The following is a 15,839-nucleotide window of genomic DNA, read 5'->3' as shown; positions in this document are numbered from 1 at the left end:
ACTGAACCGGCGCCTACGACTACACCCGCCCGGTCTTGTCTTATGTTTTTGCGCATGGCCATGAACGCTCTTTGTTCCCAATAAGTCATTGAAATTGTGGAAAATCCACATTGGTACATACTATATCCGAATATACATAACATTGAAGGCAATGCAACCTCTATGAATATGCTAAACATATCAAGGGCCTTTAATAGGAAGAAATCAAGATATTATACAAAGAATCATTGATACTTCCTCTAGTAATAGATCTGCAAAAGCAACTAAAGTTCTTGAAATTTCATAAAAATGTATGTGCTTATTAAATACATTGTTTTTTTTTTCACACCAAGAAAGGGACAATTAGAGATTGGGTAGCGCATTAATTTATTTTTACTGATCTTTTGTAAGAAACTGTGGTTCTCTGTGGTTCCCAAAAAAATCTTTTTCTTGCTTTAACAAATCATAATTCAAAAATATTTAATATTGAACATAAATTCACTGCCATACATTATGCATTTGTAAGCAGGTTTCATCTACACAAGAACTCGATGATTGATCCATCAGAAAATATTGCTATCCGATAATACTATATAGATGGGTAAAACAACTATGAATTAAATTATATGCAGCAGCATTTGCTGCGCTAGTGTTTGTTAGGAATAATGCATACAATATAAATAGTTGGAAAGTCGAATTATTGTTTTTGTATGAATTATTTTTTAAAAACACTAGCGCAATCAAATGAGGGCTTTTATTCTATGTAAAATAAATGTTATCGACTAACAAAATGTTTGACAAACTGTAAGTAGTACTAGTTTTTAATTGACTTAGGTTTTTGCGCCACTTCTTTGGATTTCCTCCCTTTCAACAAGTATTTCAGCGATTGCTTTCGGTACAATTTTTCCGTTCAATTTATAGAATGGAAATGATTTATTCTTTTAGATACATTTATTACAAATCTAAATCACATGCAGGAATACCATTATTACTAAATCCCTCAAAACCGTCTGTTCTTAAGTTATACTTGTATGTAAATAGGCGTTTTCTCAATTTCAAGGTACGGAAGAGAAAGCAACCAAACACGATCTGCAAGTAAGGAAGAAGTTAAATAGTGATTAAAATATGGGATTGGTGAGAAATGAGGTGGTGTAAGTGACTGCTTCGCCAATACTCACCCCTGTTTTCACTACGAAATTTATTGAAATTTTCATTTTAATGACAATCTTGGTACGGCACAGATCGCTGCTAAAACACTTAGCATGAGGGCAATAGGCTTCGAAGCGCTGGCATTATTAATGGCCTTCGTGTTACAATTGGGACCTTCGCACACATCGCAGGTATCGTCACTCGAGTCAGTGCACTGATGGACCATCTGATGGGTCGCATCACACAAGCAACCACGTACAACGATGCCATCTGTAGGAGAGGAGCAAGTTAGTAGGGATTGAAGTAGGGGATTGATATGATATTGAAACAAGATGGTGTACTATAAGTGACCCACCCCATGTGCCGGTAAAACATTTGTTGTCCGTGCACTCTTTTGTACACTTTTCGCCACCAATTTTGTCCGCAGCATCCCGGCATCCAGCAAAATTATCGCTACGGCAACGAATGCAAGTGAAATTTGAGTCCTGTACCTTCCCAGTTTCCTCCCAATTGCAGGCTTTGCTGATACAGGTAGTGCAGCTGGTTGCTTCGCTGCATTCGCCCAACTGGCTGTCGCGTTCGTTAAAGCAACCACGATACGTGATGCCATCCTTGACCTGTGTGTAGCACACATCGGTTTCAGCATACCCTACCGGCTTACTGCAGGGCGGGACAATGTTCTCCGCCTGACTGCCGGCGCAGCTGTCGGCATCTGAGCACTGGAAACAGTCGACGTTGCGCTCATACTTCAATTTGTTGCAGCCATTTTCGTTGCAGGACAAGCATTTGGGATCGGTGGTGCTGGCACTGCACTTGGCCGCCGGGTCCGAAAAGCAACCTCGCTGCATGGTATCTGCGCTCTCGGCTCTGGCGTAGCACTTCTCGGCGTCGTCGTAAACCAAGCAGGGCATGGAGCTGTTATTGTTAAGGAAATTGCAGTTTTCGCATTGATAGCACTGTAGGCGGGACTCCGGATAGATTCCCTCATTGCAGTTCGGTCCCACGCACGCAATACAGGCCTCTGTATTCGATTCACAGCTCTTCCCATCGCCACAGCCGCGAACCACTCGCTTGGCATCGTTCAGTTGCTTAACGCACATATTTCCCAGCTCACAAACTTGATTATATTCGTCCGCTTTGGCATCAGTCTGTGAGCAGTCAGGATCAGAGGCTTCACACTTCTTGCAGATTGGATGCGTGTTGCAGCCACTGTCGCTGCATTGAAAGCAATCGGGCGAGGAGCAATTATTATCGTCCTTAGCTAGACAGCCTCGTGTCACTTTGCCTGTTATATCTGGATATAATCACAAAATCAATCAATCAATATTTTCATAAATTCTGATATCGGAGATATTTGTGTTTTTTCATATTCCCTTTCTCATAAGGGGCTTTTCTTGACTTTTGTTTTTTTGTTCATTTGTCATTTTTATCGTCTTTGCAGAACTATTTTTTACATTTTCACTTAATTGATCAAATTAATTAAATTAAAAATTAATTAAAAAGATGCTTTTGTTCATTTGAATGAGCCCTAAAACTAAACTCAACTTTCAATAATTCTGTAATCAAAAATTCTGCGCGCATAGACGAACACAAAAGAGGAAAGTTTTATAAAGAAATGAAAACCAGTTTATATCTTAGACTTTGGAATATTGGTGTAAAACTGATTGAATCACTTCAGAAGCTACAGAGTTAGACCCCAGACTTACCCGACTTCGTATAACAAGAGATTTCGTCCTCCGTGCATGTTTCCTTGTCGATACTCGCCACATTTGTGATGCACTTTGCATTGTCGGAATCGCACACGTAACATTCTGTGTAATCGAGTTATTGTTCTTGCTCTAAAGTGTACTGCTCAACCAATACTTACCCAACGCTTGACTGCTGCCCAGAGCAATCAATGCAATCGCCAGAACACACCAGTTTCGAGCCATTGAATAAGTGACAAATTTATGTTTCGTCCGACGATCGGCCTGTTCCTAAGGCAAATGCCGCTGCTGAAATGTTCGGGCTTCATAATCACTTTTTGCTAAAAACCTATTGTTCAGTGCTGATAAAATCGACAGGCGGTAATAAAACATGTAAGGGGGTCTCTCTTGATTAGCGTAATCGGTCTGTACTTTCAACTGCTAAACGACCAAAGCTATACCCTGTAATTTTATTGTTATTTACTGATATTAGGTTTATAATTGTTTGTTGACATGTACATACATACATGTATTAAGTTTTTAAGAAATCCGCTTTATTTCTGGTACACAAACATATGCCAATGTCTATACAAATTTTCTTATTTATAATTTTGTGTTACCATTTATTTTGAGAAAGACTGGGTGTTTCCACTTTTTATATTTTTGATAATTCGTTTGTTTTTTGTCTGAATATTCTGTATTGTATGAAACATATTCTGATTTATGACATAAGATTGCAGTTGAAAGTTCCAATAATCTATATATTTTCGCTCGCTGATAGCGATAACAAAATAGTCGGTAACATTGTCAGTATAGTATAGTATAAGCCCCCTTGACGATGTAAGAAACTTGGAAATTTCTGATAACAATTTGTTCCGAGAAGCAATTATACAGCAACTCAATTCCATGTTGAAAAGAATTGCTATTTTTAATTCTATTATTATGCATTTAAGACTTTAATTTCCATTTTAATTTTCTAGTAACATGGTAAAATGATTTTCCAGTGAGCGCGTAACATTTAAAAATCAATCCAGTTGTAAGAATACGAATTGAATATCCGCTGACTGTAGTAATAATTAGCGCAAGAAAAGGGCAACAACAACATTAATGATGGCGAACAAATACAAAACTGTCTGCTAACTTAATCAGCTGTTTGCACGAGCGCACAAATCTCTCATACCCTCGGCCAATTTCTGATGGGAGGAAGAGTGGCGGATTAAATGCTCGGCGCTGTTAACTTCACGTGGCCATTGCTGCTGGTTTCAATTACAAACTTTTATTATGTTTATGGCAATGTATCGTATTCCTAGTTGGTCATGGCAGCGAAAGTCTCGCTCTGTGCCCGCCAGCTATTACCACTTGGACATGCTTCGACTCCATCCTCAGACCCAATCCGGGCTCCTTTTAGTCGCCCCTTGGCGCTCGTCGTTCATTTTGTAAAGTAATTTTAAGCGCGTGCGAAATGCAAAAGTTTGCCAAGTGCGGGCGCGTCGATAAAAAGTTTCGATTATATGTATATAATATAAATTTGTATGTGTTTGCATGCGTGTGTACTCGTATCAATGTGCGTGTGATCCGAGGGAACGTCGAAATATTTGAAACTGTTTCAAATAGCATTTTAAGAGGCAAAATGTTATTGTTAAGTTACAGGCCGAATAACATTTGAATGGTGAAAGGATCCGTTTCGAAGTACGATTCGTTTTATTCTTTAGAAATGACAAATAAATCTCTACGCAGCCTATAATAGAATTTTAACAAAATGTGAACACTTAATATAAACCATTTGTGGGTTAATAATACTGTCACTGCCATAATTTATACAATTTTTTGTACAAGTATATTGTTTCTTTTTAAGATTTTTTGATTATTTAAATTAATATTCGTGAGGAATGCATTTGTACCCAAAAGGTAATCTTGATATGTCCCTAAAGAAAGTTATACGCATACATGTAATCTCTGTCCAGTAACTATAGTTGTTGCATTAGTTCAACATAGACAGAATCCCGATGCAACTTAATGTTTTTGAAACTATGTGTCGTCCTGAGGGTACTCTGTAGATGTACTCTGTTTACATTGCACATACATACGTAACCCACAGTTTTCATTTGGCACATACATGCTGCTTTTCGTCTTACTTGATGTTTGTTGAAAAATGTTGCGCTTGCGTGTTCTAGTGCAATTATTTACTACCAGAGTCCTTTTATCTAATAAACTAGTAAGAATAAAATATAACCCTTCAGCCAAAGCAAATGATTGCAGCCATGCATACCTCTAGTATGTGAGCGCAATGCGTGTGCACTGCCTCCATGTGGCATACTGTAATAAGTACGAACAAATATCACTCATGCGCCCCATGGGCTGCCATGCCGAAAACAAACAACAGCTGCTTTAACAGCAACTCAAGTTCGCAGTCCGGCAACAGTATGTGAACAGCGCAATGTTAGAGCGTAACATACGCGCCTTTATGTATGTATATAGCACACATACATATACAAAAGTTGAACTTGAACTTGGTTTCAATTTAGCGCCATTTGACAGCAATTCGGTTGGAATGGAAAACTTTTATGAGTCCATGCCATGGCATTGGTTAGTCGGTCGGTCAATTGCCACGAATACTTGCCTGGTCATTTGCATTAACTTCTGCTTCATTGTCTGCTCGCCCTTTTGTGCGGGAGGCTAAGGTGTTTCAGCACTTTTTTTCGTGCTACCATTGTTAACGGCTAAAACTGCAATACAGCAATACAACAGATTAATTAAGATTAAGCGAATATTACTATTTACCTGCCTGCCAGCCTGTCTATATGGCTTCTTTAACGAAATTATTTAAGGGGCTTGTGGTGGGTAGCAAAATAAAAATAATATCATTTGATTTATGGCATTCGAATTGCTTTCGGCTATTCTTAGCTATCAGTTGTTCGCGGCTGTCATGCCACACATATCAATGGGTTAGACAAGCAGGCAAACAAACAAACAAACAACTCAATAACATGCGTGGCAAATTGCTTGCGGCCACAAATTAAAGCTTGGCTGCAGCGCACACTCTCATAAAAACCCATTAATGACAGTGCCACCCTTTAATTCTACGAGTAGCTACCCGCAGCTCTCCACCATCGTGCTGTTTCAACTGAAAGTAATGGCAAAACTTTTACACGTGCAGCGCCTAACTTTGTGGCAATCATTTTATTTTTTATGATGTTCGGGACGCGGTACAGCGAAAGAAAATACAAGTAGCTAACTATTTGTTGCTATGTATAGTATAGTATGTGACTCCGATGAGAATGAGGTTGTAAGGAGCAAATGATTATCCCATTGTACAATGCTACGCATGTACTATATTGTGAGGTATATAGCATTGTAGCTTCAACAGAAACACACAAACACATATACTTTTCTGAAGACAATTATGGCCGATCGTTCTTATGGCACCTATATTACATAGAATGATGTGAATTATTAACATTTTACTATAAAAGGCAAGGAATTACACCAACTGCTTTCCGAAAATGCCTCCGGTGCTCAACGTCTGCCGGAACGGCGTCCTTTAAGCCTACCGCAAGTGATTGTTTGCCTCCGTGTGAGGTGCGTGGAAGTGGGTGTGTCTGCGAGTAAGTTAGTGTGTCTGTTCAATAACCGGGACGCCGCGACGGCACCGCATGATAATGCGAAAATTGCGCGTATGCTACATGCGATTCTTAACGTTTGAAGTGTTAATGCCACCTAAATTATGACGCTCTTCGGAGTCACTTCAGTTGGTACAACTATGTGCGTGTATCTCTCACTACACATACACACTCTCACAAACAAGTGTGCTTCTATTTGTGTGCACATGGATGTGAAGCCAAACTGCTTCATCAATGTTATTTATGTGCGCAGAGCTAAAATGGCATATGCATTATTAACGCATTTAATTTGTCTAAGAAGCGCAAAGCACTTAAAAGCACACACCCCTACCTACCCACAAATAAAAATACAAGTATACGATTTTTATGGTGCTTGTGCGACAACATGTCGTATGATTAACAAATATGTGACCATAAAAAACACGTCAAAAACCAATTTTTATGAATAAATGAAAATCAATAAATGATACACAAATATGCTCATAAATTTGAATGTCGCATGAAATGCTGAGGCAAACGCCATCGAGTGGCATAAAAACGGCAAGACATGCCGAAGAAATGGGACCAAATATATTTAAATATATTCTTTGTAGGGTGCAAAAAGAAAAATACAAGTATAAAAGAGAAGAAAATGAACTGAACGTTGAACCCACAAAAACGACAAAAACGAAGAAACGAAATGCAAAAGAATTGCGTTAAATGAAGCGAAAAATTGGCGCAACAATGAGTCAAAATGTATGCGAAGGAAGTGTTTGGCGATGTAATCAATAAGGGAAGCCGTGACATATTGACAAAGGAAACGGGATTGTGGCATTTAACTGCTGTGTCGAGAGTTTCTAATGGATGAAGAACTGGAGGCACCAAATGCATTAATATGTAAAACCAATAACACGTTCTGATTTGATTTATAAATGAAATAAAAAGAGCATGGGAATAGGCATTCAAATATAAACGTTATTGAATAACGCCGTCACAATTCATAAGCTGTTAAATGTCACAAAAATGATTAAGTAATATGTTTATATGAGTGGGTCAACTGCGAAATTAACAAATTTTATATCATTACCATCACAAAATTTCTCATAAAGTATTGAAGCTACAATGTCTATTGTCAAAGTAACGTTTGTTTTTATTTACCGATGCAAGCCCCTACTTCATACGAATACCATTCGCCGTATTAGAAATGTAATGTCTGCCCATGCTTAACCAGGAGCTATTGTTGTTGTTGTGGAATGGGCTCAAATCTGTTCTGTACACATAGACACACACATAGCCCTAAATAGGCGCGCATAGGTATTATCCCGATATATAGAAAGCAGTCATATAGTTCCTGTAATATTCCAAGACAGAAGAATTTGCCATAAAGAAGGCAGCAAAAGAAGCTCTGAGCCTTTAAAACGCAAGAGATATTAGCATATTTGTGGCCAGGCAGCGATAAATTCGTTGCTGGCGCCCAGCATCTGCTAGAAAAAGTGTTGACGACTGGGGAGACAATTGATAGTGTAAATTCTGAAAAACGGTGCAAATCTGGTGAGCTTGCAGCCATCGGCGCATTGAAGGCAAGAGGATATGGACTTCTTGGCAAAAGAAGTAGATCTAGAATAGATCCCAAAAAAGAACACAATTTAGTATATACTTAAGATGAAGACTGATGAGCATTGACAAAAAAGGGCGCCGGCAAGAGCGTCCGAGCCTTGTGCACTTACAAGTGTGGCCTAAACAAACCTATATGAGTTGTTATATGCGTGCATAGCAAAAGCAATCAAAAGAAAAAAGGACTTAAGATTAACCGATTTGAATGAAATAAAAAATGAATTAAAATCTATTCATTTTAGAAACGAGTAAAAACGAGAAGAAATCAAACAAATAGTATAAATGTATATGGCTTGGGAATATAATACACACCAAGTTCATTCAGACAGCCGGAGACATCATTTGTATTTGTGAGTACAGGGTATAAAAAATTGAGTCACTTCTGCAGCAAAATATTGGCGTGCATGTACAACTTTATGTTATTTTGTTTGCCCCATTGCCAACAGTTGAGTCAAGTTCAAGATCTGGTATTCAATGCGGAGCCGAATTGTGAACAATTCGGTGGAAATTAAATTGAAATAACTTCGAAGCAAAGCAACTGCTGTTCGCACTCGTTGTTTCGTTCGTTATATATTGCCAGTCATGCCCATAAAAACTCAGCAACTTTATTACACTTGGCACAAAAAGTGTGTATGTCATTGATACAAATCATTGCAGTGTGCTGCATTTGCCATAGAAGCATGGCAGTGGCAGGGAAAGGGTGGGAAATTTACTTGAATTTTATGTGGATGAACTTTTGGCAGTCATAAGGGGACAATAAGGGGACAAGAGCCTGCGACTAAGTGGCGAGTGGCAAGCGGCAAGAAGCAAGGAATAGGAAGTGCAGCTATTTGTGCAGCAAATGAGCCATGGCACCTACTCGAAGAAGCTGCAAGGAGTGCAATGCATACTTGATTTTTATAGCACTTGAAAGCGTCGATAGCAAATGCGGCTGTACGCTTCATTAGCATTTAATTCGAGCAAAGTTTAGTTGAAGCGAAAAGATGTTCCGTGCTGTTTTGTTTTTGCTTGATTTGTTGTGTGGTGACCCAGGCTTCTGACGCGCTTCAATAGACACGCTGTCTATTGCAAATTCTATCGGTAAGACAAAATTGACTGAGCAACATGCAAGAAAACCTTTAAAAAAACCTAAGGACAGTCAGTGTAAAAAAAAAGACATGAAATAGATTTAAATGCCTAAGTGAAAATACTTCGGAGAGCGCCAATAGATTACAATACCTAACAAGAATTTAATTGCACCATTAAGTCGTTGAGACAATTAACCATTGAACCACAAGAAATCAGTATATCATATCAGCATCACATATACAAACAGTATAGAACTAGCATTTAAAGTAATCATATTTCAGTTCCTCAGTATTTTAGTTGAGCCAACAAATTTCCGAGAATTTTCAATGTACACACCGAATTTTTACAACAGCGACGACCAGTTTTTTTGATAGCATGCTTCAAAGTGAAGAAAAAAACCCACACAGCAAAGCGGGAAATAATATAATAGGTTGGCTAGAATATCGAAGCTGATGACAGCAACGCCGTGTCAGCAACTAAATGGAAAACACCAGCATTGAGGTCGCATCTGCAAAACATGCCCCAACCACAAGCATTTGTATCAGCTTGGAAAAACTCGCTCTCTCTTCTTCTCACTGTTCGTACGTCTGTGTGTCTTGTTGTTGTGCTTGTACAACGTGTCGTATACGCCATAAGGCTTGCTAGCAAAGACTCGAAAAAATTGTCGGACGAGATAAACAAGCAACAAAATTAGTTTTGCACTGCCGAACAAGCTTGTCAACTCACATATGCAGGGCAACACAAAAAGTTGGTCGAAATGTAAGGGAGGGTGGGAAGACCAGGTGTACTCGTTTTCCCAAATCCCTCCAAAGCTCGATTTCAATTCACACTTCAGTCCACAATTGCATTCGGCCTTGATCAGTCACAGCTCTCGCCCAGTCTGATGTGCCCAAGTAGCCGAGGGCATTGCAGTTTGCTTTGCGTGTGTTCCTTGTAGCTTGCAGCATAAATGCAGCAACGAATCATTTCATTTGAATAGCAAATTAATATTTATTACGTATACGCAGTGTGCCATGCATAAATTGCAATGTAAATTACAAATTACATACACGCGTTCCTGAACTTTGGCATTAGCTGGGAACATGCAATTTAATAATTCAAATAAATTGCTTACTTGGGCCAAGGCGATGGCGATGGCAATGACGATAGCTCTGACATCGATGGTGTGTGTGTGTGTGTGTGTGCGTGTGTGCGTATGTGGGTGTGTGTGTGTGTGTGTGTGTATGTGGTGTGAGTGAACTTCTAATAAGTTAAGCAGCTAGCTTGACAAACTTTTTGACACTGATGACGAAGGGTTCGCTTGTTGCCTGTTGCTGCTGTTGTTGCTCTTGTTGTTGGCTCTGTGCGTTGCCACCACGACGCTTGCTACTTAGTTTAGCATAAAATTTTAATTTTAATTGCTAGCATGTGCGTGGCAGTAATGGCAAGCGTCAACATGCGTTCCAGCGATCCCACGTTCCGGCATTTTCCTGAAATTGACGAGCCACTGGGCCGCTGAGAAAACTCATTAATTACGCTTTTAATTAAACTTTTTCTTACCATATTATGTCAGGGTTAAGTTGGTTAACGTGAAGCAGAGACAACTCCGTGCTCGTTGGGGAGTGCCGAAAACATAGGTGTTAATGTTTAATGCGAAAGGACATCAAAAGTTGAGTGCATATTAAACATAACTTGAATTACGCTTAGCTCGTGAATAGCAAATGGAATGACTCAATTATTCCAAATGCTGAATCCATTTATCTAAATTCATTCAGTTCGATTTGATCGAGTGATAGTAAATTGATTGAATGCCACTCAATATTTTTCAATAAAAAAGCACACCACTTCAATGTAAAAATAGAAACTTAAGAAAATATCATTGGCAAAACCCACCTGTAAAGAAAAAGCAGCAGAAATTTTGATTGAATTCAGCAAGTGAAATGCTGTTTTTATTTTAATTTCCCTTTAATATACTATAATTTTCCAGCTTTTTCTTCTGCTCTTGATATTCCTGCCTCAACTACACTATTAGCATTGATTCCGTACTTCTGTCAGTGATTCCATTACAAAAGCAACGGCAGAGTTCCCCAATTATTCACCAAAACTGTGCAATTTAAAATAGTAACTCCGGTAGGGGTTTGTTGAGGCGATTCAATAACTTATTAACCATATTCAGACGATTCTTAAATTTATGTTTTGTATTAAATGTATTAACGTATTTATTTCCATCAATATTAGATTTCCTTTTTTATGCATTAAGATCGGTATTTAGGTATTATTATATTAGCTTGACAACAAAAAGTAAATATATGTTGACAAAAAAAAACGAAAGAATTACAGCGAAAATCTTATCACAGAACCGATATGTTTAGTAAAGCAAAACAGTTGTAAAAGTATAATTAAATTATTTTTCGGCACTATACTGGCAATTTACAGACCCGCGGAGAGAAAAAACTTATGTTTTTAGTAGTATTATTTCATTCATCGTTAATTTTGTTATGGTTAGCTGATGAACATGCAATGTAAGGCCACAAAAAACGGATAGAAAAGTAGGTAAAAATGTTTAATGCAAAAGGAAATCAAAAGTTGAGTGCGCCCTTGCAGAATAAATTAAAACTGAGCCACTTGCATACTATTAATGATTAAAGCATGAGACCGCATGACAGCTGGAAAATGACATAAAGAAATTACCTGTGTGCTCATCCTGGCACAGTGCCTCATCGCGTTGCATACCACCACAGTCAGCGTAAACAATTTGCATATGTATGTGGCAGCAGCCGCAGGAACAGCCACAGGCTCCTGCCACTTGTGCGCTTCAGCGACTCGTGCCCGCTCCTGAGGCTGCTGAAGTGCAAATATCCGTGTGTGTGGGGCCGCTTTAATTCAACAGCTTTATTTCACTGGCAGCTGGCACTTGCCCAGTCCGACAGATAGGCTGTCAATCAAATTCCAAATAGCTGTGCTTACTCAACTACTATGAGTACATATACAAGTATAACAACATTAGATGGTACCAGGACTAAAATGCTATTTTCGCAGCTGCAGGACTGTTGTTTAAGTTTGAGCGCAGTATGTGATAGGCAGACGACCCCATTAAGCATATAAATTCTTTATTCAAATGTCCGGCTAATGGCCAGTCCGTCCGAGCAACTGGTTTGACGCCTGGACTTCGAAAACGGCTGGGTCCATATTAACTGGACATGGTAAACAGACTTTCCTAATCCTTAGGCATCAATTTTTTTGTCACCGCTCTAGTCCACAATTCATATTCCTAAATAAATTCAACCTTACACTCGTGCACTCAATTTTACTCCATTACTGGAAACTAATGGTAATTGGAGTCTTAAACACCAATTAAAAAACCAGTTAAATTTTTAAAATATGTTTATTAAATTTGTAGTATTTTTGGCTTTGGTTAGATTATATAAGCCATCTATTATTGGCGTCCCCCCTGTGGTTCCACCCATTTAAGTAAAGCTGTCATGTAAACTAAATGAAACAGCTTAAAATCATTTTAGTACCGAGCTTTTGCCTGCTTCGGCTCGTTGACATTTTTGACAGTTTATAAATGTGCCAAAATGTCAAGAATTTAAAGCTTTTCGTTTATCTGAAAGCTATGACCCGTAAAAAGAATTAACAGCCAGAGGTGCAAGAGGAGAGCATAAAGCGTCAACTGGCAGTTGGTTGTTGATTATAAGAGAATGCAAGCATAAAATATTTAACTTAATTAAAATACTCGAGTTACTAGAGAGTTACTGATGTATATTGGTTACAAGTTGAAATATTTTGCGAAATAATTCAACAAAAAAAATTTTTTTATTCAAAATAATAATATTCTGTGTTATACATTCAAATTAATGCGAAACTTATTTATTTTTAAAATTATTGTTTATTGAACTTGGTTTTCAACAATTTTTGAGATTTTAATAATAGTGTGTATTTCAATAAATGGGTATTTTGCATTTATTGTGCAAGCAAGCATTTTAATCTAAAAGACTTAGAAACGTACATATATTTATGATCAGTATGATGAATGGAATCCAGCCGCTATATCGGCCTGTCCATCTGTTTGTTTCAGTCACATATCCTCCCCCAGCGTTGGCGAGCCTGTATTGCTCACAAACTACTACAATACCAAAGGCCTTCATTTTTTATGTAATGGAACCATATCTTTGCATTCTTGTTTTTATATACTATCTCTATATACATATTTGTATGTACTATATATAAAACAGTTTGTCCTGACTGACTGACTGACGGATTGGCAAATCAACGCACAGCCCAAACGGTAAGAGCTATGAATCTGAAATTTGGACACAACATCCCTCTCACAGTGAAAGCACTAATAAGCGAAAATTCAAACGCCAAAGGGGGAAAATGGGCTCCAAAGATTGTATGAAAAATCTGAAATTTGCATTTGATTGGCTTCAAACTTGGTTTCTATAAAAGAATTCAAACAAGAGAATGCTACAGACGAGCAAGCCGTACAGTAAAATACCCTGTACTCTCCACACAAAAGGAAAATTAAAAAAAAAATTTAAATATATAATTAATTAAATTAATAATTTAAATGAAATATAAAATATTCAACACATGCAGCAACAACAACAAATGATGATTTTATTTATGGCTATAACTTCTTGCATAATTGACCTATCATGATGAACTTGGCATACGGACACACAATCACTAACTGGATGTGACTACCAAATTTGATTTCTAAATTCCAAGAATTACGGAAGTTATGGAAAAACATGAATAGAGGGGGAGTGGGGGTGTATCAGCAAAAATGTACAAACTTGGAATCCACCCTTTTACCCTTTGGGTACAGGGTATAAAAACGGTATTACAATTTATTTCTGTATTATATCTTTGTATTGTTTTGTTTAAAATGTTTATAAATTGTATTTATGTATATTAGTTCTAAAACATTTTAAGAAATAATACGAAAGAGATTGGTCTTGGATGTTATCAAATACGTTTACAACTTGGATTTTCATTGCTTCATTCAGTAGAGACGCTTACTTAAAACGCATGGGGGAGTTCTTTTTGAAAAGGAGAGGGTTTACAACCAGTGTGGTACAATGTCATATTGCAGCTTTAATGCATACGCCGTGCTCTACAATGGCCAACACTCACTCGGCTATGTATTTAATTTTCATTGTGGCTTTGTTGTGTACGGAAAATTGAATATATTCATTAACAATTCAGCAACACTTTGAGCAGTAAACTGGATTTTAAAACGTTGCGTAAGCCACACTGATGAATATTTTAATTTTTCGAGCTTTCCCACCAATACGCAACGAACACAATAAACGTTGAAAACTGTAAAAAATTTCACGGACGACGCTGTTTATTTTATTTTATTTTATTTTTTTATTAAAATAAGTTTTCCCTTTCGGTCGATTTATTAAATAGTCCGTGGTCCGTAAATATATTAACAATAATGTAATAGGATAACGACGCGATTGTGCATAATTTCGAAAAATTCTATTGCAGTCGCTGTTGCACAAATGTATGCAACTTTGCTTTCAATTTAAAGGCCACTTGATAACATTTGCAATGCAAACAAAACCAGAAGGGAACTTTCGTCGAAAAAACTGCTGCGGAAACGAATGCTAAGCCTCAACCTCATCCTCATCCGCATCGGCATCCGCATCGGTATCCTCCGCGACAGTGCGCGCGTTTATCTTTTGCTCAAACATTTTTCCGCTTTGCGCTTTAACTTTTTGTGTGGCGCCAAAGCGAAGCAAATGTTTGTGCAATTTTGTAGACTCACAAAAACGCTTGTCCTTAGACTGCATATTTAAATTTTGTGTGGCGCCTCCACTTAATTGGCACGCCCGTTTAAAGTACGCAACTATTTTAAGCAGTCAACAAACTTTACGAGAACGACTGCCGATGAAAATACATCATAAAAGAGCTTGTAAATGAGGTGGCAAATTAAAGACACCTGACGTCCGGACCAGGCACTGCAGACATTGTCTATAAAAATCAGATGTGCGTGTGTTAACCCGTTCGGGTCGAGCGAATTGTGTTTCTCAAATATAAGGCTGCGACTACTTGCAAGGTTTAAATTCCTTACAGAAAATATGGTAAGTTGGCTAAGCTGTAACCAACTTTGTTTGATATATTTGATTACAACTTTAAAATTTTTCTGATTAGAGACAGATACAGCTAACAAGTAACTTTTTAAAAAATCGATAAATCTCCTAAATTTGATTAATAAATAATAACGTCTCTGGCAACATGATATTCCATTTCTGTGCCTGTTCAGTTAGCAATAAGAGTTACCAAAAAAAGCTGCAAAAATATAAAAATAAACTTAATCATATTAAAAAGTTGAAAATAAGCTTATAAAATAGATATACCGAATTAAATTAAGAATAACCAATCAAATATTGTAGTAGTGGCGAAATTGAAAGACCCTAATATAAGATTCATTGACAGAAATGGGTGCGTTATGGTCAATGTACCAATGAAAACTAGACCAGATTAAGAAACAGCTGCCTGGGTTGGCATAAAATATCGCATATCGCGAATAGTATCCTGTAGAGGCGTCCATGTAGATTTTGATTTGGTATTCAAAACATTCATATCATTACATATGTGAGTGGAGATGCTGTCTAAAGAAAGCTTGGGCATAATCAAATATTTTATTAATTCATTTTTATAAATAGTTCCCAATGCAATGGGAATTATATAAAAGCAGTATCAAGTAATTGCTATATTAGGATAAGGAGTTCTGGACATTTGAAGCCTCCAT

The 15,839-nt window shown here is 37.6% G+C and overlaps 1 protein-coding gene across 1 annotated transcript; it reads right to left on the bottom strand.

The window, feature by feature from the left end:
• Positions 1 to 928: 928 nt before the first annotated feature.
• LOC115630658 (uromodulin-like) lies at positions 929 to 3,119 on the bottom strand. The gene is made up of 5 exons (XM_030527299.1): positions 2,996 to 3,119; positions 2,835 to 2,939; positions 1,484 to 2,422; positions 1,158 to 1,398; positions 929 to 1,068 (listed from the first exon to the last, which is right to left on the bottom strand). The coding sequence occupies exons 1-4, from the start codon at positions 3,057 to 3,059 to the stop codon at positions 1,190 to 1,192; spliced, it is 1,317 nt and encodes a 438-aa protein (XP_030383159.1). The 5' UTR covers positions 3,060 to 3,119; the 3' UTR covers positions 929 to 1,068; positions 1,158 to 1,189.
• Positions 3,120 to 15,839: the final 12,720 nt, after the last annotated feature.

This window comes from Scaptodrosophila lebanonensis, unplaced genomic scaffold, assembly GCF_003285725.1.
Source record: "Scaptodrosophila lebanonensis strain 11010-0011.00,11010-0021.00 unplaced genomic scaffold, SlebRS2 tig00001410-arrow-pilon, whole genome shotgun sequence".
In the NCBI taxonomy this organism is placed as follows: domain Eukaryota; kingdom Metazoa; phylum Arthropoda; class Insecta; order Diptera; family Drosophilidae; genus Scaptodrosophila; species Scaptodrosophila lebanonensis.
This window is presented reverse-complemented; position numbering and strand designations above follow the sequence as displayed.